Here is a 24871-nt window from a genome sequence, read left to right as displayed (position 1 = left end):
AAACATGGATTAAAGATTTGAATGTAACACCTGAAACCATAAACTCCTGGAAGAAAACATAGGCAGTAAGCTCTCTGACATCAGTATTTGCAGCATCTTTTTGGTCTAGTCTCCTCAGGCAAGGGCAATAAAAGCTAAAATGAATACGATTACACCAAACTAAGAAGCTTTTGTGCAGTGAAGAAAACCATCAATGAAATGAAAAGGCAATCTACTGAATGTGAGAAGATATCTGAATCATACATCTGATAAGGGGTTTGGTTTATATACCCAAAATATATAAAGAACTTACACTTTCAAAAACTATAAAAAAAATAACCTGATTAAAAAATGAGCAGAGGACCTGAGCAGACCACAATGAAATATTACCTCATACCTGTCAGAATGGCTAAAATGAAAAAGTCAAGAAATAACAAGTGTTGGTGAGGACAGGAAAGAATCCCCCGTGCGCTATTGGTGGGGATGCAGACTACTGTGTAGTCACAGTAGAAAACACTAAGGGAGATTCCTGACAAAATTAAAAATAGAAATAGCACATGATCCAGTAATTCCATTACTGGGTATTTAATCCAAAGAAATAAAAAAACATTAATTTATGGGGCACCTGCATGACTCAGTTGGTTAAGCATCCAATTTCTGATCTCAGCTCAGGTCTTGATATCAAGAGTCATGAGTTCGAGCCCCACATTGGGCTCCATGCTGGGTGTAGAACCTACTTAAAAAACAAAACAAAACACTAATTTGAAAAGATATGTGGACCACTATGTTTACTGATTATTTATTATTTACAGCAGTCAAAATAAGGAAGCAACCCAAGTGTTCATACATAGATGAATGGATAAAGAAAATGTGGTATATATGTATAATGCACTATTACTCAGCAATAAAAAATAATGAGATCTTTTCATTTGCAACATGGGTGGACCCAGAGGGTAAAATACTGAGAAATCAGTCAGAGAAAGACAAACACCATATGACTTCACTCATATGTGGAACTTCAGAAACAAAACAAACAAAGAAAAAAAGAGACAAAAAACAGACTCTTAAATACAGAGAACAAACTAGTGGTTATCAGAGATGAGGTGAGTAAGTGGATGTTGAAATAAGGAAAGGAAATTCACAGTACACTTGTCACCATGGGCACCGAGAACTATACAGAATTGTCAATCATTACACTGTACACCTGAAACTTTAACAGTGTGTATTAATTACACTTTAATTTTTTTAAGAAGGGCAGAGACCTGAATAGCCATTTTTCCAAAGACGACAGGATGACCTACAGACGGCAGACAGATACCTAAAAAGATGCTCATCATAACTAATCCTCAGGGAAATGCAAACCAAAACCGCAATAAGGTGCCACCTCACACCTGTCAGAATGGCTAAAATCAACAATACAAAAACAATAGGAGTTGCTGAGGATGCAGAGAAAAGGGAGCCCTCTTACACTGTTGGGAATGTACATGGCCGCAGCGGCTACAGAAAACACAATGGAAGTTCCTCAAAAAATTAAAACTAGAAAGGCCATATGATCCAGCAATCTACTTTTGGGTATTTAGCAAAAGAAAATGAAAACACCAATTTGAAGAGATATGTACACCCTATGTTCACTGCAGCATCATTTACCATAGTCAAGATATGGAAGCAACCAAAGTATCCATAGACAAATGAATGGATAAAGATGTGATATATACATACAATGCAATTATTACTCAGTGATAAGAAAGATATCTTGCCATTTGTGGTGCCATGGACCTAGAGGGTATAATGTTAAGTGAAATAAGATGAAGACAAATAAACCGTTTGTCTTTTACTTGTATGTGGAATCTAAAAACCCAAACAAAAGAACAATACTAAACAGACTCAGATATAGGAAACAAACTATTGCTTACCAGAGGAGAGGAAGGATTAGGGGTTGCGGGGGACAAAAGAGGTGAGGGGAATTAAGAGGTATAAACTTCCAGTTATAAAATAAGTCACAGGGATGTAATATACATTATTATGGAATATGGTCAACAATATTGTAATAATTTTGAATGGTGACAGATGGTAACTAGACTTACCATGGGCATCATCTCATAATTTATAAAAGTACTGAATCACTGTGATATATACCTGAAACCAATAGACTACTGTGTCAATAATACTTTAAAAAATTTGTATCTTAAAGGAACTGACACCTGAATTATGCTATTTCATCAACTTGGTTTTCAAGTAATCCTCTTTAACCTTTAAAGTCTGAATAGTTCCCTACAGTTTGTTCCAAAATTTCATTTGGTAGCATTTCTTGCCACTTTCTCTGATATGAAGACAAGAGATCAGGTTATTTTAATTTTAGTACTGTTGCCTTTCTTAAAGAAGAAAATGAAATATATCTCATGCCCATATCTCTCAAATGTGAAAAACATCTGTCTCCACTTCTCTCATTTCTGTTGTCTATATGGTCCCTCCAGACTTTATGACTTTGTAAGACACTAAACAAAATTAAGGTAGTAGTTACTAGTCCTAATTCATTAGCTTTTCAGTATTATAACTAATGATATTCCAAGTATTTTTAAGGTAAAATAGGATATTTGGTAAAGTTATTACATCAATTATCCCAAACAATAAAATAAATCTAGTAGAAAAATCAGTGCAAATTCACAGTATTTGATATTTAAGCTCAATATACCATGAAGTTTACTACTTGTCCAATATTTATAGCTTTTAAAAAGAAAATTACCTTTCAAAAGATGATTGAGGTCCATCGTGTCATGTAAGGCTTTTTGTTTGTATCTGTGGTCTGAACTGGAATCTAACACTGAAGATTTTGAAGTGAGATCAGGCCCATGTTTTTCTTGCCCTTTTTTGGTTGATTTCAAAGATTTTGAATTATTTTTTAAATCCTCAACATTTCCATATACTTCTTGACTCACGTTTTCCTGCCTTTTAACTTTTACTTTTTGATCATTCGATGCTCCCAGTTCAAAAGACTGAACAGGGCTGATGTCTGGAGTTGACAGAGGAGTGACATCTGTCACAGTATCTTCCGATTCCTCAGGGTAGTCATTGACTTTTGGTTTAGTACTTGAAGGCTGTATTCCTGCTGATTTCGTTCCTGGTTTATATTTCTGTTTTGGTGATAAGTGGGTTACACCACATAGACGTTTCTTTAATGATGGCGATGAATCAGAAATACAGTTATCAGACCCTGCATCTGAACAATCTGTGCCTGAACTTGAAGATGAGGAAGACAGAGAGGAAGAGGAGGAAGAGGAATTATTTTTGGAATACTTTTTACTTATGTTTTTTTTAAAGTTATTAGATGGTTTAGCTGACTTGGACCTGACATGTTTTTTCCCATCATCACTGCTTTCCTCTCCATCTGTATAATAATCATCCTCACCTTCTTTTATAATTTTAGGAATTCTCCTTGGAGTGGGCAAGTGTACTTTATGCCCTGTTGTAGCATCCCACAATTTTTTTGATCTTGGAGTGGTCAATGATAAAGAATTTCTGGTTTGCATATTATCATTTTCTACAGGGTGTTCTTCTGGAGGAATTTCCTCCTTGTTTTCATTTTCCTTTTTTTGTATTCCAAATTTCAAATTTTCTGTATCTTTATCTATTCTCTCTTCAGGGTCATCATTTTGCTTGCCAAAAACTGTGTTACTTTCACATTTCTTTGCTTCTTCAAAGTCACTGTCAAAGAAGGAATGGTCCACTTCACCTTCTGATACATCTATAAACCGATCCATGGTGGTAAAAATATATCTGAAAAAGAGGCCAGTGTTACCATCAAACTAAAGAATAATTTCCCAGTACTTTTCACTTTTTATAGTAATTACATATCCCAAACTGAGAAGTTTGATTACAGAGAAATGACAAAAAAAAAAGAGCCACCAAAAAAAAAAAAAAATAGTAACTCAGTAAGCGATAATCAGGCACAAGGGTAACAATAAATCGTACCAGTGATGTGAAACATAAGTTCAGTTCACAAGAGTACTCAAGGCAAGCATATCACAAACATATACCTCAATAAATAACCATACACCTAGGTGAACCCTAAGGAAAATCTGCCTTCTATAAGTACAATTAGAGTTTAGAATAAGAAGGAATGGTGTTAAACCTCTCCCAAATCAGCTAAGCCATCTTGAATTTAGAATTTGACCTCTAATACTATTCTCCACTTAAAAAACAAAAACAAAAACAAAAACACACACACACACCTCCCCCCAAACAAAAAAAACCCCATCAGTCAAAAAACTGTAATGACTTGGAAGGCAGTTAATTCTATTTCTGGAGGTAAAGAAAAACAAGGGCCTAGAAGATCTTACTGTTATCAGAAGGTACAGTATTCAAATATGCCTGATACCATGATAATACAACAAAGGCTCTAGTTTAAAGGGGTTTCCACTGTCCAAGTTGGAAAATTTAGTACTGGAAAACAAAATACTCTTAAAAATGAAAAAGTACTTCCATGGAAAGCTATTATATGATATTCAAAATCGTAATGATATTCAAAAGGACAAACAATATGAGGTACATTAAAGGAAAGGTACATACAAATTTCTAATAATATACAGCCAACAATCCAATTGTGCACTCAGTATACTCAAATTATGATTAATTCTACTACAATTAAAAAAACGTGTAATCTGTATTCTCAATCAACCATGATACTCTGGAGCCATTTATTGCTTAAGTGATCTTGCAACCTATAAAACAAGTACAAACATGTTTTAAAAATCAACCAAACTCAAACTATCAGTACTAATGCAATAGGTTAATAAGACAGATGAGAGGTATGTGTGGTAATACATCTTATCATCATTGGGTAATTTACTCTGCCTTAAAGGTTTTGAAGAATTTAAGAGATTCTGACATAATAAACATAAAAACTTAACTATTCAAAATCAACTTTTAAATGCTTATTTAATAACTTACCAGATTTATTAAAAATGTCTAAGTGCTTAGTTAGACTTCCTTTATTAGATATATAAGTATCCCTGGTCAGATGTCCAAGGTACTTGAGAAAATCAAATATACTAAAATTGTAATTGTGCTGTTCATATAAATTAAATTTGCAAGTCTGCAAATGGTATAGAATGTTCAGGGAAAATCAAGCTAAGTGAAGATTAATCAAAGTACTAGTGAGTTTTATTTTATTTATTAACATATAATGTATTATTTGCCCCAGAGGTACAGGTCTATACAGGCTTACACATTTCACAGCACTCACCATAGCACTAATACTCTAACACTCCCCACAATGTCCATAACCCAGCCACCCTATCCCTATCCCCTCCAATCCCCAGCAACCCTCAGTTTGTTTCCGTGAGACTAAGAGTCTCTTATGGTTAGTACAAGTGAGTTTTAAAATTCTAACACATTATTATATTTAAATTGAGATAAGCTATGTAAGTAGATCTTAAAAGTTTAAAGAAAAATCAGATAACTTATACCTAAACAATAAATACAAGAAATATTATTTCCCATAGCACAGATCAATGCCCTCATAAGTTTCAAAACTCTAATCAACAGAAGGATGCCTTCTCCACAAACGCTCAAAGATATTTAATAGGTTTTAGATGTCAAATTAAAGTCTACTCTTTTAATTTATAAAAATTGAAACTTATCTCCTTGGCATTTGGCTATTAATTTTCAGAGCCATAAAAAACCCATAAGCCTTTTGAATCAGTACCTTCACTTCGGAAATTCATCCTAAGTACTAAGAAGAAAGAATGGTATGCATTATAGTATTACCTGTAATACTGAAAAAACTTAAATGGAAAAATACTATGACTCCATTAAAAAAATTATTTACATCAGGGGTCAGCAGGCTACTGTGCATGAACCAAGTCTGACTTGCCATCTGTTTCTGTAAATAAGGTTTTACTGGAACACAGCCACAGGTTTAGATATTGTCTCCGACAGCTATCACACTATACCTGTAGAGTTTAGTAGCTGTGACTATACAGCCCACAAAGCCTAAAATATTTATCAACTGACCCTTTACTGAAAAAGTTTGTGGACCCCTGATTTAGGTGATATATTAGCATGAAAAAGGCACAATACAAAACTGTTTATCCATACCGGATTAATAATACAATTTACGCATTTAAACAAAAACCAGGGGGGGAAAGGGCAAAATTAAGTAGATCTGTTTGAAGAAAACCAACAATCTCACTACATTTTTAATATTTCCATTACTGTTTTTATATAGTGTCCCTGCAATAAATGAAGTAGACTGGGAGTCTGCGCAATGAAAAAGAATAAACAGAGTCAGACATAAACTTGGTTTCGCCACCTACGAACTGTATTTCTGGGTACATGTAAAGGATGTTCATCACAGCACTACTGTTTGTAACAGCAATGAGTTAGGAAAAATGCAAAGTCTAATAAGAGGAAAATGAATAAGCAAAATATATGATATACTATATGTCAGTCAAAAAGGATGAGCTAAGATCTACAAAAATAATATTTACTAAAGAGAATTAAATGAACAATTATATAAAACTTAAACCACACATGATACTGAATTCCTCATGGGAACAAAATTACATAGCATGGGCTGGAAGGACCAGTTCTTAGCTATTAAACAGCTAAGAGTATGAGGCTGTGAGAGAAGAGGAGGAATGAGGGTGAAGAAGCCCATAGAAGGTAAAAATAAAGAACCTGGCATAGGCCTGGGATCATGGGTCACCACATCACAAAGAGTATGACTGAGGGGCACCTGGCTAGCTCCGCAATTTGAGCATATGACTCTTGATCTCTGGGTTGCAAACTGGAGCCCCAAGTTGGGCATAGTGCCTACTTAATTTTAAAAATATAAAAATAAAAATAAAAAAAGAGTATGACTGATCATTGTCAATCCAACTCTGCTCATCCGAGTTCAAAAAGGAAACCAACAAATCAAAACAGCCACTGCATGCTGGCCAGCTCTTATAAACATTATTTTGCCATTAAATTCCCAAAAGTTACCCTCTTTTGTAGGGTAATTAACTCTTTGATCCAAAATACCAAGGGATGGAATAAAAAAGGGTTTACAGATAAATTTTTTTTTTCTTTCTCTTTGTTACATGGTTAAAAATACCTTTGTGATTTAAAAAATTGGGGGGGGTTGTTGCCTGGGTGGCTCAGTCTGGTTAAGTGTCTGACTCTCAATTTCTGCTCAGGTCATGATCTCAGGGTGGTAAGATCCATGATCCCAGAGTTATGAGACGGAGCATGAAGCCTGCTTAAGATTAGCTCTGTCCTGCTCACTCTGCCCTTCCCTCCACCCCTCCCTGTGCTCTCAAAAAAAAAAAAAAAAGAAAAAAAAATTTGTTTTTTTAGACGCCTGGGTAGCTCAGTTGGTTAGGTGGCTGCCTTCAGCTCAGGTCATGATGCCAGGGTTCTGGGATCGAGTCCTGCATTGGACTCTCTGCTCAGCAGGGAGCCTGCTTCTCCTTCTACCTCTGCCTGCTGCTCCCCCTGCTTGTGCTCTCCCTGTCAAATAAATAAAATCTTTTAAAAAATTTGTTTTTTTAAGTTTCTTCAAAATTTAAAAACAAATGGCTTTATGGAATTGCCTGTAGCATAAATTTCCCTAGTTTAGTTTAAAAAACAACTCTTTCGGGGCGCCTGGGTGGCTCAATGGGTTAAAGCCTCTGCCTTCGGCTTGGGTCATGATCCCAGGGTCCTGGGATCGAGCCCCGCATCGGGCTCCCTGCTCACCAGGGAGCCTGCTTCCTCCTCTCTCTCTGCCTGCCTCTCTGCCTACTTGTGATCTCTGTCAAATAAATAAACAAAATCTTTTTAAAAAACAAAAAACAAAAAACAACTCTTTCAAAAACAAATCACCAAATCATTCTATTATGCCTCAGAAAAACCTGTTTTTCAGGAAATACACAAAATTACTAACATAACTCTCATTGATATTAGTGTTACTATTCTAGTACAACTAATAGCTAAAACATATTTAAGGTTAAGAGGTTTTTATCATTCCCACTTACCATTGAGAAAAATGAAGCAGAGCAAGAACTTGCCCAGAGTCACACAGCTTAAGTGGCAAAGCCAGGCAGGCAGGCAGGCAAAGTTTAAAGATCATGTTATTAATCACTGTTTATTCTGCTTCAAAATAAGGTCCTTAACTAAGATATGGGTTTTTAAAAAAATTTTTAAAATACATTGCTATGATATCTCTGATTTATCTAAAAGTAAACTGCAAGATAACAAGATCTTCTCATCAAGGGGACTTTTAAAGGAAAACGGGACCTATTTAGCAATACCGTTTTAGGAACAGTTCTGTGCAGAAAAAGAGGATCTGTACAGTTAAAATTAGATACACATGTCAGTGATTGCCACACATTTTGCTGGAATTTATTTGCTATGTAGCAGTTTCCCATTAACAAAGTAAATTGGAACAAACCTCATGGGAACCACAAATTAAATAAACCAGTGGTAGCCTTGAGTAAATTAAGAAGTGTTAACCTAGGTAACAAGAATTCAGAACTTTAACTTATGACCCTCTCTATCCCAATCTGAGCTTGTGATCAAACCACCTGTCCAAAGATGGTAATGAATGACAAAGGTATTTCTGACAAGGAGAGTGACAATTGTGGAAGTCACTAATTTGAAATGTTTCCAGCATGTCTCCTCTTTATGTGTTTGGCATATCAAGTCAATTTTGTGATCCCTGATAATCTTGAGTAAGACCTATGTAAAGTTCCCTATGAAGATGCATGGCCAAATAAATCAAGTTAGAGCTAATACCCTTCCATACCCTTAGAGTTTCCCAACAGTCCTGAAAGGAAAAAATTTTACCACCTTACATTAGGTATGAAGAGACTAAGGCCTAGCAATTCAAATGGCTTTAATAATTTAAATTGATAAGTGTCAAGTATGCCTCTTATGACTTCAAGCTTTATCAAATTTGTGAATTAAAAAAAAAACTGAGATGGGACAGTTGAAAATAAGGATTCAAATGGTAAGTGGAAAAAAAGCTATCATTCACACAGATTTTATGATGTGCCAAGCACTATTCTAAGCACTCTTTCATTGATCATTTGCCACTGATTATTTTCACTGACCATTTAATACTGGTAATGACAAGGAAACTGAAGCACAGAGGTTAACTGACATGTTCAAAGACCATGTGGCTAGAAAGCAGTAGAGTCAGGATTTGAGTCCAGAGAGTCAGCTGTCTTACTGGTTATGCTGTATTGAAAGAAGCAGAGGAAAATGAGTAAGCCAAAACCTAATGGGGAGGTATACTCTGAAATTGCCAAATAATAACAAAATATTAGCACAGACACAGAATGAGGGAAGGTGAGGAGGGCAGGTGCACTGAGGGGTCCAAGTTCAAAGAATGTTCACTGGAAAAAGACTTGGAGCTTACCAAGTGGCAAAAGCATGACTGAGAATCAAAACATTAAAATGCTCTTAAGTCATCCCAGGATAGCAATATGCAGTCTTGGGGTAACCTGCATTACATTCTGCTTGGTCAAACTACTTGAATAAAGCAGTTAGCTCTCAGTGCTATGGTGAAGAGTCTAGAATCTAAGTCATGATCAATGTTTTATAGAACAAGGGATGCACAGTTAGTAAAAGTAATGGCTAAGAGAAAGGGTATGCTCAGTTATTTAAAGGACTATGATATGAAAAAAGATTTTAGAGCTGTTATTTGTAGTTCCAGATGTAGAACTTCCATCAACAGATGTAATCTATAAGAAACCTGTTCTTAATAAAATTAAAAAAAGAAAAAAACAAAACTTGTTTTTTTTTTTTTCTTTTTAAAGAAGCCTGTTCTTAAATTAATATCAGAATTGCTCAAAGTGGAATGGGCTACTTTCTAGGATTATGAGCCATGAGTCACTAGATAGATTTTGGAGCAAAAGCTCAATGTCCACTTGTTGTGATGCTACAGAGGGAATTCATGCATTAGGAGGACATGATTTTCCCAACCATAACATTTTATCAACCAGGTCTAAATCCTAACAAATATTTGTAATCCAAATGATTAGCTAGTTCTTTGAAATCCGTTTTTCATAGCTAACAGTTTCCTGCCTTATCTCCTTACTAAACTGGGAACTCTAACAGACATTCAAAGAATGTTTATCTGATGAAGGAGTTTGGAGCTGGGAGGCTTAAGATTTTCTGCTACGTAAGCAGAAAATTCACTGCTTTTCCCTGAGCTAGTTCCCTTGACAGTTTTCCACAACCGTTCCCCTCCAACACCCATACCCCCACCACACACACCAGAATTAACTATCCTCTGATCTGTATTTACATGGTTGATGTAACCCTCAACGGTTAAGGACCCACCTTACCAAGTGCTCACAGTTCATGAGAGGTGGCGCGAAACACCTGGGAGACTTTTCAGGCATAATACCCAACAGATAGGGTTACTGTTAAGGATTTAAGCACTCCAGTGATTTAACAGAATTTATGGAAAAATTATCCAACCATCCCACCCACTAGGCAATCCTTCCCATAACATTTATTTCAAAGTTAGTGAGATTCAATTAACATTGGAAAATGAAAATGTGGACTTATGACTGTCACGATTCTCTTTACAACATATTGGGAAAGGATAAAAATAAAATGATAATTCATTTAATAACTCTTCTGGGGCTCAGTGAAAACCTCTATTTGTCAAAAGCTGCCTGGGCGTCACTTGGACACTTACCATTTGTATAACTCCCGCAGAGCCAGCAACAGAAATACTAATGCTTTTTAAGATACAAATACCAAATAAGAATCTGGCATTTTTCAAACTGTCATTTCGTTACTGTGACATCACATTATTTCTGTAATTAGGTATATAATACGGTCCTAATAAGGTAACCGACTAGGTATGAAAATCCCGGCCCTAAGTAAAAATCCGTTTTCCAGGACTTGAGTCAAGGGCCCGTTCACCACCTCTTCTTGACCACCCCTTCCCCGCCCCCCCACCAGGGTACCAGAAAATAACTGAGAGGCCGCCCTCAGGCTCCCGAGTTCAGAGTCAAGTCTTCAGAGGTGGGCGGCGCCGACCCGAACCCGGCTCCCAGTTACCCCCACTTCCTGACTCAGGGCCGGCCCCGGCCCCCGGGCCATCCCCGAACGCATCCTGGGGGTAGGCCGGGCGGTTCCCACAGGGGCCGGCTGAGGTGCGGGAGGCCCCAAGGACCCTCCGGCCGCGGGCTCGGAAGCCTTTGTGTGGTTACACCCACCACTGGAGAGGCTGGTTGGGCAGCAGAGCCCATGGAGCAAAGGGGTGGGGGTCCCGGCCAGGCCGCCTTTCCTAACCTCCCGCGCTGGATTCCTCACACCGACCCTGAGGACTCGCCGCTGCCTGGGCTCCGGAGACAGGAAACGGACCCCCAAACGGAGGCGAGGGTGGCGGGCGCGGCGCGGGCGGGGAAGAAGAGGTTGCTCGCGCGCCGCTTACCTGGGTCCTGTGGCCGTCGCCGCCGTCTCGCGCGCCGCCAGCGGCGTTCTAGGGTCGCGCGCACGCCCTAGCGCGCGCACGCACTCCCCACACGCGGCTCCCAGCGGCAAGGCTCGAGCTTCCGGAGGCGGAGAGAGCGGAAAGGGAAAGGTGGGGGGTGCAGAGGGAGCGCCGCGAGTACCGCGGGAACTGGGCGGTGGCCAAACGTGCGGCGCGGCGGCTCCTCGTGGCCCCTCGCGAGGGGGCGTCATAGAGCGCGGTGGGCCCGCCGGAGGCCTAGAGAGGCGCTCTGTGCCGCGCCCCACTGCGGGTGATGGGGAGGAAGGCGCACGTGAAGAAAGGAGGCTTGGAGGCCGTTAGTTGCCCAGCGCACCGTTAAGGTCTTACCGCCACTGCCCGCCCGCTACTAATGGCAATGCGGTGGACCTAGTTGGTACAGTGGCTAGGTGGGAAAGTGGCTTCAATTATCTTGTAAGTCCTTACCAAAACAACAGCAGTAATAAAGGGGGGCAGCTGTGACTTTGTGATCCTTTTTATCAGCAGAACTCAGATCAAAGAACTAGTTGGTTCTGCGATTCAAGAGCCGGTAACGCATTCTGACTACTGGTGAATGAGGTGGGTGGTTTAAGGAAGAAAGAAGTGATCTCTGCGGGATATGTTGAAAGCTATCATTTTTCTGCTTCGAACTCCCAGGCACATAGTAGTTGCGATGGAGTAATGGTGCCCCAAATATGTACCCTTCCTAATCCCTGGAACCGGTGAATAGGCCATTTCACGTGGCAAAAGGAACTTGGTGCAATGGGGTTAATGATCTTTTCTGTGTGTGTGTGTGTGTGTGTGTGTGATTAAGGGTCTTGAGATGGCAAAATCAACCTAGATTATCCAGGGGCGTTCGGTGTAATCATATGGTTTCTCAAAAATGAGAGTCAAGAAGTTTATAAGTAGAGTCGTTAGTAGGAGTGATGATTGTAGAAGCAAGAGGTTGTAATGTAGAGCACCGTGACTTCAGTTAACAATACTGTATTGCGTATTGGAAAGTCAATACAGTAGATCTTAAACGTTTCTCATCACGCAAAAAGTTCTCAGGGGCGATGGGGTGGCTCAGTTAAGCCCCCAACTCTTGATTTCCTTTCAGGTCACGCCCTCAGGGTGGTGAGATAGAGCCCTGAGTGAGGCTATTAAGGCTTAAGAGTCTTAAGGCCCTTGAGTGTGGCGCCTGCTTAACATTCTTTTTCCTACTTCCTCTGCCCCTCCTCTCACTCTCTCTCTTGCTCCAAAAAAAAAAAAAAAAAAAAAAAAAAAATTTTATCTCAAGGGAATAAATACGTATGTGAGGTGATGGATGTTAACTAGACTTATTGTGGTATTCCTTTCATAGCTGTACATCCTGGACTTACATGCTGTTATATGTAAGTTATATCAATAAAACTAAAAACAATTTTTTTTTTAAATTAAAAAGCAGCAAGAGGTCAGAGTGATGTAAGGGGACCTTGAAGCAGGGAAAGCAGGCACCTCTGGAAGTTGATAAAAGGAAGAAAAGGTGTTTTCCCCGAAGCCTCCTAGAGGAATGAAACCCTGTAAATACCATGATCTTAGACTTCTGACCTCTAGAACAGAAAGAATAAATTTGTGTTGTTTTAAAGCACTAAATTTGTAGTAATTTATTATAGCAGCAGTAGACACCTAATACATTGAGTAGTCAATAACAGTTTTTGCATGAAAGTGCAAAGAAAGCGAGGAACTAAGGGTTATCCATATCCTAGGGAGTGTAACTAAGGAACTGACTGTATTTTTGTTCTTTACAATGTGTTTTGTACTTTCGAGTTATAACTACCAGCAAGTACACAGTATCCTCCTGTTCTTTTTATAGATTAAAAAGTAGGATTTCACTTAATTCTGCCTGATGAAATTTTGCTGGCACCATTTCCCAGGGATGATTTTCTACTCTGTGGTCAAAAGTTTGTTATACAAAGGGTTTGAATAAACATTTCTCTGAAGAATATATACAAATGGCCAGTAAGCACATGAAAAGATGTTCAACATGACTAATCCTTAGGGAAATGCAAACAAATCATGAGATCCCACTTCACACACATTAGGATGGCTATTATAAAAATAAGAGAAAAAATAAAAAGGATTGGCAAAAATGTGGAGAGATTGGGAACCTTGTATATTGCTCATGGGAATACTCTGGTTTCTCTTCAGATCGTATAAATCTTTTGCCTTTTATATTGCTCATGGGAATGTGAAATGGTATGACTGTTGTGGAAAACCATGGCAGAGATCAATAAATTGAACTCAGAGCTACCATATGCCCCAGCGATTTCACTTTGGGTATGTACCCAGAGGAGTTGAAAGCAGAGTTTCAAACACATATTTGTGCACCCATGTTCACAGTAGCAGTATTCACCAAAGCCAAAAGCTGGAAATAACCTAAATGTCTGTCAACAGATGGATAAACTAAATGTGGTACATTCATGCAGGAATATTATTCAGCCGTAAACAGGAATGAAGTTACACTACATGCTACAACATGGATGAATCTTGAGAACATTATGCTAAGCGAAATAAGCCAGGCATGAAGGGACAAATATGACCCCACATATATGAAGTACCTAAAATAGGCAAGTCACAGTAACCAAAATTAGAAGTGGGGGGCCTGACTAGTTCAGTTGATGGAGTATGCAATTCTTGATCTTGGAATTGTGGATTTGAGCCCCACATTGGGTGTGAAGATTGCTTAAAAATAAAATCTAAAAAGAAGAAAAAAGAGACTAGTGGGGGTTGGCGTGGAGAGGGGAGGGAGAGTTCTTATTTAATGCGTACGGCATTTCACTACAGGTTGATGAGAATGATCTAGAGATGGATACTGGTGATGGATGTACAACAGTGTGAATGTACCTAATGCCACTGAACTGTATGCTTAAGGATGGTAAAATATTAATTTTTGTATATGTTTTATGATTAAAAAATAGCAAAAAAGGCTTATATCTTAAGATTTAATTTTGGCTTTTTCTGAACTACGAATTTGTAAAAATTTTGCCTTTTGCCTGTTTTCTTTTCCTACAAAGAGCACATCATCAGTAGTCTATATTGAATGAATCAATAAGCGAATGAAATAGATGGTAAATAAGCTTCTTCAGGCCAGAGATTTTAATTGCTTTGTGCCTCTTCATAATTCTGGTCATAGAGGATCATTAACTCATAAGTGAAAAAAGGCTCTTCCCCAGATTCATTAAATCTGGACTCTTATCAGAAAAGATGAAAATAATATCCCCTGGCCCCTTTTCAAAAATTGTCTTTCACTTATTGTAAACCTCTTAGAACAGAATATGGGCTTGACTTTCTGTAGAGAGCAATTAAAAGATCTTTTTGCATAATAACTGGAGGTTTTTTTCATGTATGCTAAACTTTCTTATGAGGAAATGTTTTTTTTTTTTTTTTAATTTAGGAATTAAGTTTTGAAGGATGAAGTCTTTATGGAGTTGAAGTTTACAACCAAATTGAAATTAAATATAGTTTCATATTTTTTAAGTTTCTAAAGAGGGTACCTTCAAAATATCTAAGTGCTCTAAGAGGAAATTGAGAAAGCAAAATGACTTAGATTCACATTTGAGTCTCCTGTACTTCTACAAAGCAGAATTAGTGGCTCTCTTCTCACCACCATAGAACTTTGTAATACCTTAGTAATATATATTACATTGCTTTATGCTTTCCCCCACACCCATTTAGAATGTGAGCTCTTCAGGGACAAAGACTATATATATATATATTTTTTTTAAGATTTATTTATTTGAGAGAGGGGCAGAAGCAGAGGGAGAGAGAGAATCTCCAGCAGACCCCACTAAGCAGGGAGCCTGATGTGGGGCTCGATCCCACAACCCTGAGATCATAACCTGAGCTGAAATCACGAGTGGGATGCTTAGCCAACTGAGCCACCCAGGCGTCTACAGAGACTATGTTTTACATTGTTTTCTAACAAAGCACCTAGCTAATATTTTTGTACCGAATGAAAGAATAAATAGAAGTCACATACTACCTTCTAGAAGTTCACAATATATTGAAGAGCTGGATGAATGCTATTGTACTGGTTTTGTAAGGACATTATTTGTATAATATAGAAAGCTTGTTTTGTCCTTTGACATTACTTTTAGCTATTTGAAAGATGGCATCGTGGAGGAGAATCTTATCATTTAGGTCCAGCACCTACTAGCTCTGTGATTTTGGGCAAGTCATTTAACTTCACCGAGTCTCAGTTTCCTAGTCTGGAAAATGGGATTATAAAATTTACCTTATGTCCTTTGTAGAGTTATAGTGAGGAACTTATGTTTTAAACAGGATTTCCAAAAGTTGAAGTTTCCATTAAGGGGTACCTGGGTGGCTCAGTGAGTTAGGTGTCTGCCTTTGGGGTCATGATTCTAGGGTCCTGGCATCTAGCCCAGCATCTGTCTCCCGGCTCGGCAGGGCGTCTGCTTCTCCCTCTCCTTCTCTTCCCCTCCACTTGTGCTCTCCTGCTCTGTCTCTCAAATAAATAAAATCTTTTTTTTAAAAGAAGTTTCCACTAAAATATGAGGTTTTTTTTTACTTTTATTTTTTTATTTCTATTTTATTTCTATTTTATTTTTTAATTTTTCATGGAAGAATATCATTTGTTCATTCAAAAATATTTATTAACGGCCTACTCTGTGCAACCCCTATTCATACTCTAATTAATACTCTAATACTAATTTTTATTGTCTATAGGTATGTTCTCTTTCCTAGAGCAAATAAATGACAAATGAGAGACACTGGCTTCTTTTTGGTAGTATATAAAAGCTTTATATAATATTAAATACATAGTGTTAATCTGAAAATATTAAAAATCTTTTCCTAATTTATGTAAGTATATTTAATCAATATTGTGTCCTGCCTACTTTATATTTTATTCTGTTCATAATACATATCATGAAAAAGTATCAAGATCAGTTCGAAAATTTTTTTGCCCACATGCATTTTGGAGAAATTAGTTAATAACTAAACACAATTTATATTCTTTTTTAATAATCTGCTGTCCAATAATACTGGGTATTAAATTTTAAGTGACTGTAGAATTTTTTTCATTTTTTTTCATAACTTGAAAATATTAGAATAAAATAAAGCTAAATGATACATCTATAATCACCAAACTCTTTACTGAGAAACATAGTTGTATACTGTCTCCCTTCCCCCTATCTTCCCTAGGTTCATTTGTTCATTTTATAAGTAAATGGGATTAGATTATGAGGAACTATCAATTCCAAGAACAAGAAATGTGAACTTTAACATATTTACAGTGCTAGGTCACAGGATACTACTGATTTTGGTGACCAGCCAGATGATCCACAAGAAACTGATTAGTGTGTTCCCTCAAAGCAAATGGTAGTAAGTTGTTAAACTAATGCAACCAATGAATTATACTCCCCCTATTTAAGCCCATGTGTAGGCCCCTCCCCACTTAATTACTGGTTGGGCCATATGATTTGCTTTGGCCAATGGGACATGAGCAAATATAACCTAAGCAAAAGCAAAGCTAAGCATTAGCAAATATAACCTAAGCAAAAGCTTAAAAAAACGTGGCATTCCTGAGACTGTCATGAGAAAAAGGCCAAGCTGACCTTTTGGAGGGTAAGTGCACGGGGAGCAGAGACAAGCCATCTCAACAGAGAGTCCATAGATCACACAGTCCCAGCCTATGCATCCAGGAGGCCATAGTTTCATTAGTGACCCCAGGCAAGAAGAGCTGAATTGCCCAACTGACCCCAGTCCAAATTGCTGACCCACAAAATCATAAGCAAATGAAATGGTTGTTATTTGGTGGTAGTTTGTTATGTAACAATAGATAACTGTGGCACACCATATTTCCAGTATGTCTTCTTTTGGATAATAACCTCTTGGATAATACTTTGTTTCAAAAGAATAAATAACTGGAATTTAAATAAAAACTTGAAACAAAAGTATTTGGCAGGTAAAAATCAAATTGCACGGCTCATTGTATGTAAATTATTCTTCATAAAACAATTAAAAAAATTAAAAATAAAAAAAATCCATCAACTATCTTACTTCCTGTAAATGTCTTTTTCCTTTGTTGAAATACTGACACAGACGATTCCTTATAGAAAAACAGTATAGGGGCGCCTGGGTGGCTCAGTGGATTGGGCCGCTGCCTTCGGCTCGGGTCCTGATCTCAGGGTCCTGGGATCGAGTCCCGCGCCGGGCTCTCTGCTCGGCAGGGAGCCTGCTTCCCTCTCTCTCTCTCTCTCTCTCTCTGTCTGCCTCTGCGTCTGCTTGGGATTTCTCTCTGTCAAATAAATAAATAAAATCTTTAAAAAAAAAAAAGAAAAACAGTATAGTCACAGTAATTTGCGAATACATTTTAATGCTTACTTTTCTTCACTATGCTCCCTGGGAAGCAGGATATAACGCATTTTATTGGACAACAATAGCGCAGTTGAACTGTTGAAATTCTTCAGGATTGCTATGAGAAGAGAGTTCGGACACTTCGCTTTTGTTTCCCCCTATCCTTTATTTCTCCCTGCTTTTCTCATCTATTTACTTCTTCCCCTTCTTCTATTCCCGATTGGCCCTATCACCCGTCCTTTCAAATCATTAATCTCTTCAGAGTTCCATCATTTCCTTTACAATTCTTTCATCTATCAAAGATATGGCTGCTGCTTTACTGCTCTTAGTAGTAATTACTAGTATTTAACATATTAGCATCTTTTCAGTAAACATCTGTATATTAAGCATGGGATCATGATAGGAGAATAGGAAAATAACGTACTCTAGAAATTATTTGGACCTCTTTCGCTCGTGTAGGTAATAACACTTCTATTGACTCTTTGTAACAAAAACATAGGGACTTGGAGCCAAAGTGCTTATGGCAGCTGTGTACACCCTCTGGCACCAGGCCGACTTTGGGGGCCTTTCCATAACTAGCAATTGCAGGCTTCATTACTCTTCCACGTTCGTCGGATTCTTTCCCTGAAGGGAAAAATAAGGAAGGTTGTTGGGGGAAACTGCATTAAAAGTGAGGATCAGGAATGCTTGCCGATTTTATCTAAATAGCAGGTGAAAACAAAGCAGAAATTTGGGGAACCCTAAGCTTGGGAGATTACTTGGCAGTGAAGAACGGAGAGCGAGGATTAAGGGATCACCTGAGCCGGAGAATTACAAATGCTCTGACACCTGCCGCAAAATTTTCCATCGCGGACGGTACCCTGCGGGGAGGGGAGCAGGAGCGCGGGCCCGAGCAGTTACCCTGGCGATTGGTCGCGCCCCCTACCCTGAGAGGCAGCGGCGGTCCGACCCCGCCCCCGCGCCGCGGGTGGGCGGTGGGGGCCGGGCGCGGCCGGGCACCTCCCACCTGTCACTCAGCGGGCCGCGGTCGCTCTCCGCCCCCCGCCCCCCGCCTGACAGGCACCTCGGGGCCGCCCCCGCCCCCGCTCCGCCTCAGGCTTCGCCAGCTTAAGTCACAACAAGGTCCGGCTACCTGGGCGCGCCCGGCCGGACCGCTGCGGGGCGGACGCCGGGTGGCGGCGCTGAGGGCTCGCCGAGAGGAGCTCCGCGGCGTCTGTTGGAGCCGTTCCCTCGGTGGGCCGCCGACGAGGGCATGAGCGCCGACTGCCTGTGCCTCAGGAGCGGCGGCGGCGGGAGCGGCGAGGGGAGGAGGCGCCGCGGAGAGGCCACCGTCCAGGGCAGCGCCGGGGGACAGCAGGGCAGGAAATGTGCCTGTCCTTAGCGGCTCAGGAGGCAGCATGCACCCCGATGCCACCGACAGCAGCGGCGCCGGCCTCAACCTCGCGCCGGCCGCAGCCGCCGGCGGCCGCCCAGACTCCGGCGCCCCGGGCGAGCGCCGGCCGGACCCCCGGGAAGACGCGGCGGCGCCGGGGGCTCCTGGCGGCGGGAGCTGGCGAGTGCCAGTGGCCGTGGCCGCACTCGCCGCCGTGTGCCTCTCCTGGCTGGGGCCCGGTTGCTGGCAGGCGGCCGGAGGCGCGGGGCCGTGCACCGTCCTGCTCAGGCTCTGCCTGTACCTGGGCTGCGCCGCGGCCGCCTTCCTCCTGGGGACCCTGTTCTCCCTCGTCTGCCGGAGCCGGCGAGCCCCTCCGCCCGACTTCGTCGCCGCCTGGAGACGGCTGGCCGCGACCGCCCGCCGCGGGCCGGGGGTAAGTACCGGTCTCCCCACTGCCTCGCGCGCCGGGGCCTCTGCCCGGCCCTCCGCGCTTCCGGTGCCCGCCGCGCTCTCAGAGCCCCGGGTGGCGGCAGCGGCGGCGACGTGGTTTGTCCTCTCCGCCCCGGCTGCCGGAGAGGAACCGGGCTGGGGTGGGTTGGCCCCGCGGGTAGCTGCGAGCGGGCTCCGGCTCCTCCCGGCTGGCGAGATGCTCGCCGAGATGCACGTTGTTAGGCTGTGTAGTTGCTCCACAGCCACCCCCAGGCACAACCTCGGTAGCTGAATAATCACTCAGAATCTTGGGTGCTGCTGTGCAGTTGGCGACGGGGGCACTCACTGTACGCACGCGCTGCGCCCTATATCGGTCATTGTCTTTCTAACCGTTCTCTGGGGGAGGTAACTTTATGACCTTTCACCGATGGGGAAACTTGTTCAGAGAGGCTGACTTGGCTTAATTCTCATCCTGCCAGGACCTCTCATCCCAAATCTGGTGCACTGTGTAGATCAGTGGCGCAGTCCCAGCTAGTTTCTGTGATTTCGAGAAAAGGGATGTCAGATATAATTTCAGTTTGCAACAAAAGGAACCGTATTCCCAGTGGGTTGGGGACAGCAGGGCGGTGATTAGGGAAGACAGGAATGAGCTCTTCCCTTCTTTGGTGCCAAAGCATTGCTCGATCAACGTCCCAGCTTCCTCTGATAACCTTATCTAAGTGAAACTTGATTCTGATGTAGCTTGTTAGCTTGTGTGTTTGGGGCACATTATGCCGAGTCTGAGATTTGTTTCTGCCAGTAATTTATTTAACATGGGTTTACTAAGAGAATTATAACTTAAATTTCATAAGCCAATAGGATACAGGATAATGGCTCTAAACAAGGAAGTGAAGAGCTAACATACTCCACAAACCAGTGGTGGATGAATACACTATTGTTCTAGGGGATAGAGAAATAAAGTCCAGATTCATTCATTCCTTCAGAATTGGTTCTTGGTAGAATCAGTGCTTTCAACAAAAAGCTGGGCATTAGCTGCTGGGACACAGAGCTAGTGGACAGTGGTATTGGTGTTGGGAGGCAAGGTGAGCTGCTCTGAAGGTTAGTACTTTAGGGACAGTTACACAGCTTGCACCACTGCCTGTGAGAAATAGACTCACCAAGGCAGAAACAGATGTCCCTTTCCCTCCTGAGACTGCCGCCTGGTTTAACACCCTGCTGACCAAGAGTTGCCTGACGTCAGCAGGAACAAGTGTCTCAAGATCTACAGAGAGCTGTTCAGATCAGCAAAGAGTAGCCTTGCCCAGATTGAATACTCTGGGTTAAGTCCACACAAATTACTGATATTTAAAGTTTAAAGTGTCCATTACATCATAGTTATTCTTCCATATATTTAGATGGATAAGCACTCTAAGAGCACAGTAGTTTTGCAGATACCATCTTGGCAGGGTTTCTCAAATTCACTGTCCAATCAAAAGAACTTCATTTAAAAACGTGAATTTGAAATCTTAACCAATGGATAGCATAACTTGGCACTCACTGCTTGACTGAACGATATTGTCATTAAACTGAAATTGCCTAGCCACTTTAAGCTAAGGGAAATGGCAGTGATTCAGCTTCATAAAAATATTTGTTAGAGGGAACATTGCCCTCTGGGATTTGTATTTGCTTATGCTATGATCTGCTTATAGTTTTGTAAATATCAAGCTCTTCATCAAAATTACCCTGTCCTGAGTCAGTCTCTTCTGAATGTACTCTTTAGATAATGGCTGGAGGATTGTAGGTAAGGAAGTCAAGCATCCTCACTCTGTAAATTCGGTATATTAAGGAAAAGGAGCTTCTGTTTTCCTCGGTGGTCTCAAAAATTAGTAATGTTTATTTCTTTTAAAAACCTTCATGAAACAGTCCTTTTTTTCGTATCTAATTTAGCAAGAGTTGACCGGCAGGTGTATTTTTCCTCTTGATTTTTCTCTATAGTGGTAGAAAATAAGAATCCCGATTTTACTAGCTGGTTTGTTTATTTATAAGTAATGTCCCAATTCTTTAGAGTATTGTAAGAAATTATAATTCAGTCAGTACATATTAAGTGTTTTATATGAGCCAGGTATTATTCTGGAAGCTGGGATTGAATCAGTGAGACACATAAGAGCCCTCCCTACTCACTGGAGATTATATATATATATATTTTTTTTTTTGGAGATTATATTCTTATGGGAGATCTGGCCATAAATAAGGCGATATTTTTAGATAGTGATAAATGCTTATGAGACAAAAAGTAAGAGTTAAATGATTAAGATTTCCTAGTAGGTGAGAGCAGGAAGTTTAGATGATGAGGTCAGGGTCAAAACCTAGTGTATTGCATTTTGCCTCTGAAGGCATAGAAGTTTCATATTGTGGGTTACCACTATTTCCGGGAAAATACATTTCCCCAAACCGCCCCCCTCCACCACCAACTCATTTAGACCTCTGGGTAGATAAAACTTGGATTAACATCGAGAAAGATGATTTAGTAGAGGAATTTGAGAAAATAGTACCTTAAAGGTGACAGAAAACGAAGCAGTATATGTAATTATTTATATATACAACTGGAAGATTTCAGTTAATAGAAGTGAAGCATAAATTTAAGGAAAATAGATTATTGATTATTCTTTGGAACTTGGATTCGTGTAATAGTCTTAAATGAGAAAATAAGGGCATTAGGAAAAGCTTTATATTATAATTAAAATGCATGTTCTTCACATAAAATCTTGTTTTTTTGACAGTACTGGTATTATTTACTCAAGCCTTAAGTTGTGCTGCATTGCTTATTTTACCCCTTCTTCTAGTTGTGCTATATTTCTAATTTGTATGTAAGTGGTTTTTTTTTTTTAAATGTTCTGTTCTTTATGAATGGAAGCCTAAGCATGTGGTGTAGTATAAAATATGTCAGTTCTGTGGGGGTAGGAGCTGGACCACACAGGTCATCTAACATATGTGGAGGGGGAGGCTGTTTAGTAGTGAACCAAATGGCGCCTCTTATGATACAGTGACTATTTTACTACAGAAATTTTGATTCAGCATGAAGAAAAGAATCCTCATTCGTTCTTACACATTTTGGATTCTTCTAGTATGAGTCCAACAGGTCAGAGGCTGGGATCTATCCTTCTAGTTGCCTATCCTTCCTTCCTCTTTTTTTCCTTCTTGGTCTCCTTCTATAGCGAAAAAAAATGTATACACAGTTAAAATAAGCAACCTCAAAGACGCCCAAACTAAAAGTGACAAGGGTTTTTGTGTCTAGAAGTGTTTAAAATGCTTCTGCCTGTTTCACAGTGTACCTATTGGTTAAAAACTCCATGTAATTAGCACCCGTGATTGACACCTTTTGTCATTACCTTGCACCTAGCAAGAGCTCAAGGAGTGTTTGCGGATGATGACAGAGAAAATTGTTCTCTCATGCTTTTCCGCTCTTATTAATCCAGTACTAGCATTTACTGGCCATCTCCTATGTGCGTGAATTTTTATTTTGGGAGGGATGGGAATAAATATTGATTAAAGTAGTAAAAATGATTTTCAACTCAAAAAGAAATAATATGTAGTGGTATATACAGGTACTAAGGAAGCTTTCCTGTAAGGCCAGGAAAGTCTTAGAGTTGATATCTGGGCTCCACTTTAGAAAACCTTGGACTTTGTTACAGGCCAGCAGATTGGAGCTGTAAAGCCCGGGCTGGCCTGCTCCTGGGGTAAGTGTTGTTAGTCCAGCTTTGCAGAGCAGGCTGTCATAGTATGTTCCATCTTGTGCCAGGCCAGTTAACTTACCTGGCTTAAGAGCCTCAGATTCATTAGCCACAGTTACTTGACCCTAGTACATCATCTAAGCAAGGCAACAGAAAGAGAAATATGATGAAAGTGAACCAGTAGTTTAGAAAACTAAATGATGTCTATGTTTTTTCTCTTTACATTGTAACTTACTAGATATTTCTTGATGTATAGTTCATAAATTCAAAAAATTAAAAAAAAGTAAGCAATTAATTGATGATGATCAGAAGGCTGATACAAGAAAGTCCACAAAAGTGAATAGTAGCATATGGGAAACAAAGTCCACTGCTCTATGAAGAAAACATTAATGAGAGACTTTCCAAAGTTCAAGCAGATAGAAGAGTTCAAGTGGCTTATCAAATCTAATTAATAGGCATTTACTGAGTATCTGCTACATATCTGGTATTATGATCTTATTAGATCACTTTTTGCCTAGTTAGCTGCTGAGTGCCTGTGTCCGACACATAGTAAGAACATAGCAAGCTCTCAGGAGATCAATTTTGCCTGAATAAATGGATTATTGTTTGAGACAAGAACAAACTTAACTACCCTACTTCCATTTTGAATTGAAATTTTAACCCCAGCATCCTAGAGAAGGGTCAGAGCCTTGCAATAGGTATCACCAAGAGCTTGGGAAATTGGTCTCTGGAAATGCAGGGCAATGTTTTTGGTGTTGGGGAGGAATCAGAGAAGAACAAGAATCTCCCTGTCCCTGCCCTCTCGGGCTGAGTAGACAGGACTGATCAAGAAGACTAGAGGGATGCCAGATGTTTATAGAGACAATAAAATATTCACAGAGCAATCCATGGAGTCAGTTGGCTTGAGTAGGACTTCAGGAATTCCTAAATGAGTTCTTTTACAAATACAAAAGTTCTTTGAGTAAAACAAACTTAATTTAGTTACTTGAGGGGAAAAAGGAAAAAGAGACAGTGATTAGGGAGCCTATATACAACCTCTTTGTGACTTTCCTTTATTATGCTAATGTGATAAACTAACCCTCAATAATTTGATAAAGGATAATGGCATAGTATACTTACTGTCTTCAGAATATTTGCATTTTAACCAGGGGATTTAAGTCATGGTACCTAGTGAGAAAAAATGTTCTTGAGGAAGATGGCTTTTTGAGACCCCTTAAATCACAGGGTCTTCCCTAGCTCTCTTGTGATCTAAAGGTTGTTTTCCTCTAAATTCACATTATTAATAATTTTTAAATTTAATTTTTTATGTAGATTATAAGTTCACATGTTTTTTTAAAAAGCATATACAAGGGTATGTGGTGAAATTTTCTCTTCCCAATAGATAGTTATTATTGATAGATGTCTATTCTTCCAGATATATATTATGCACATATAAGCAAATACAGATATGTATTTAAAGGGAGAAGTTTTGTACAGTATTTAAAGGGAGAAGTTTTGTACAGTAGATCTGTAATTTACCAATACAAGAACAACAATTACACATAAAGGACAGTTTTTTTCTTTTTTTATATCTTCATTACAAAGGCACTA

At 39.9% G+C, this 24871-nt stretch overlaps 2 protein-coding genes across 7 annotated transcripts in view; one reads left to right on the top strand and one right to left on the bottom strand.

The window, feature by feature from the left end:
* The window catches only part of CFAP97 (cilia and flagella associated protein 97), a 38498-nt gene extending 27034 nt beyond the window's left edge, over nt 1–11464 (bottom strand). Inside the window, exons 1-2 of one of the 4 annotated variants that reach the window (XM_044225613.1) lie at nt 11396–11464; nt 2723–3753 (exon numbers count right to left, since the gene is read on the bottom strand). In XM_044225613.1, the coding sequence (XP_044081548.1) occupies nt 2723–3737 (1015 nt within the window). In that variant the 5' untranslated portion in view covers nt 3738–3753; nt 11396–11464. The other 3 variants (XM_044225614.1, XM_044225615.1, XM_044225612.1) reach the window with 3 other exon arrangements.
* Nucleotides 11465–18933: 7469 nt separating this feature from the next.
* Nucleotides 18934–24871, top strand: part of SNX25 (sorting nexin 25) — a 123178-nt gene continuing 117240 nt past the window's right edge. Inside the window, exon 1 of one of the 3 annotated variants that reach the window (XM_044225611.1) lies at nt 18934–19575. In XM_044225611.1, the coding sequence (XP_044081546.1) occupies nt 19168–19575 (408 nt within the window). In that variant the 5' untranslated portion in view covers nt 18934–19167. The remainder of the gene's footprint in view (nt 19576–24871) is intronic. The other 2 variants (XM_044225609.1, XM_044225610.1) reach the window with 2 other exon arrangements.

This window comes from Neovison vison, chromosome 11 (genome assembly GCF_020171115.1).
Source record: "Neovison vison isolate M4711 chromosome 11, ASM_NN_V1, whole genome shotgun sequence".
NCBI classification, from domain to species: Eukaryota; Metazoa; Chordata; class Mammalia; order Carnivora; family Mustelidae; genus Neogale; species Neogale vison.
The sequence above is the reverse complement of the archived record's forward strand: the minus strand, read 5'-3'. Positions and strand labels throughout refer to the sequence as shown.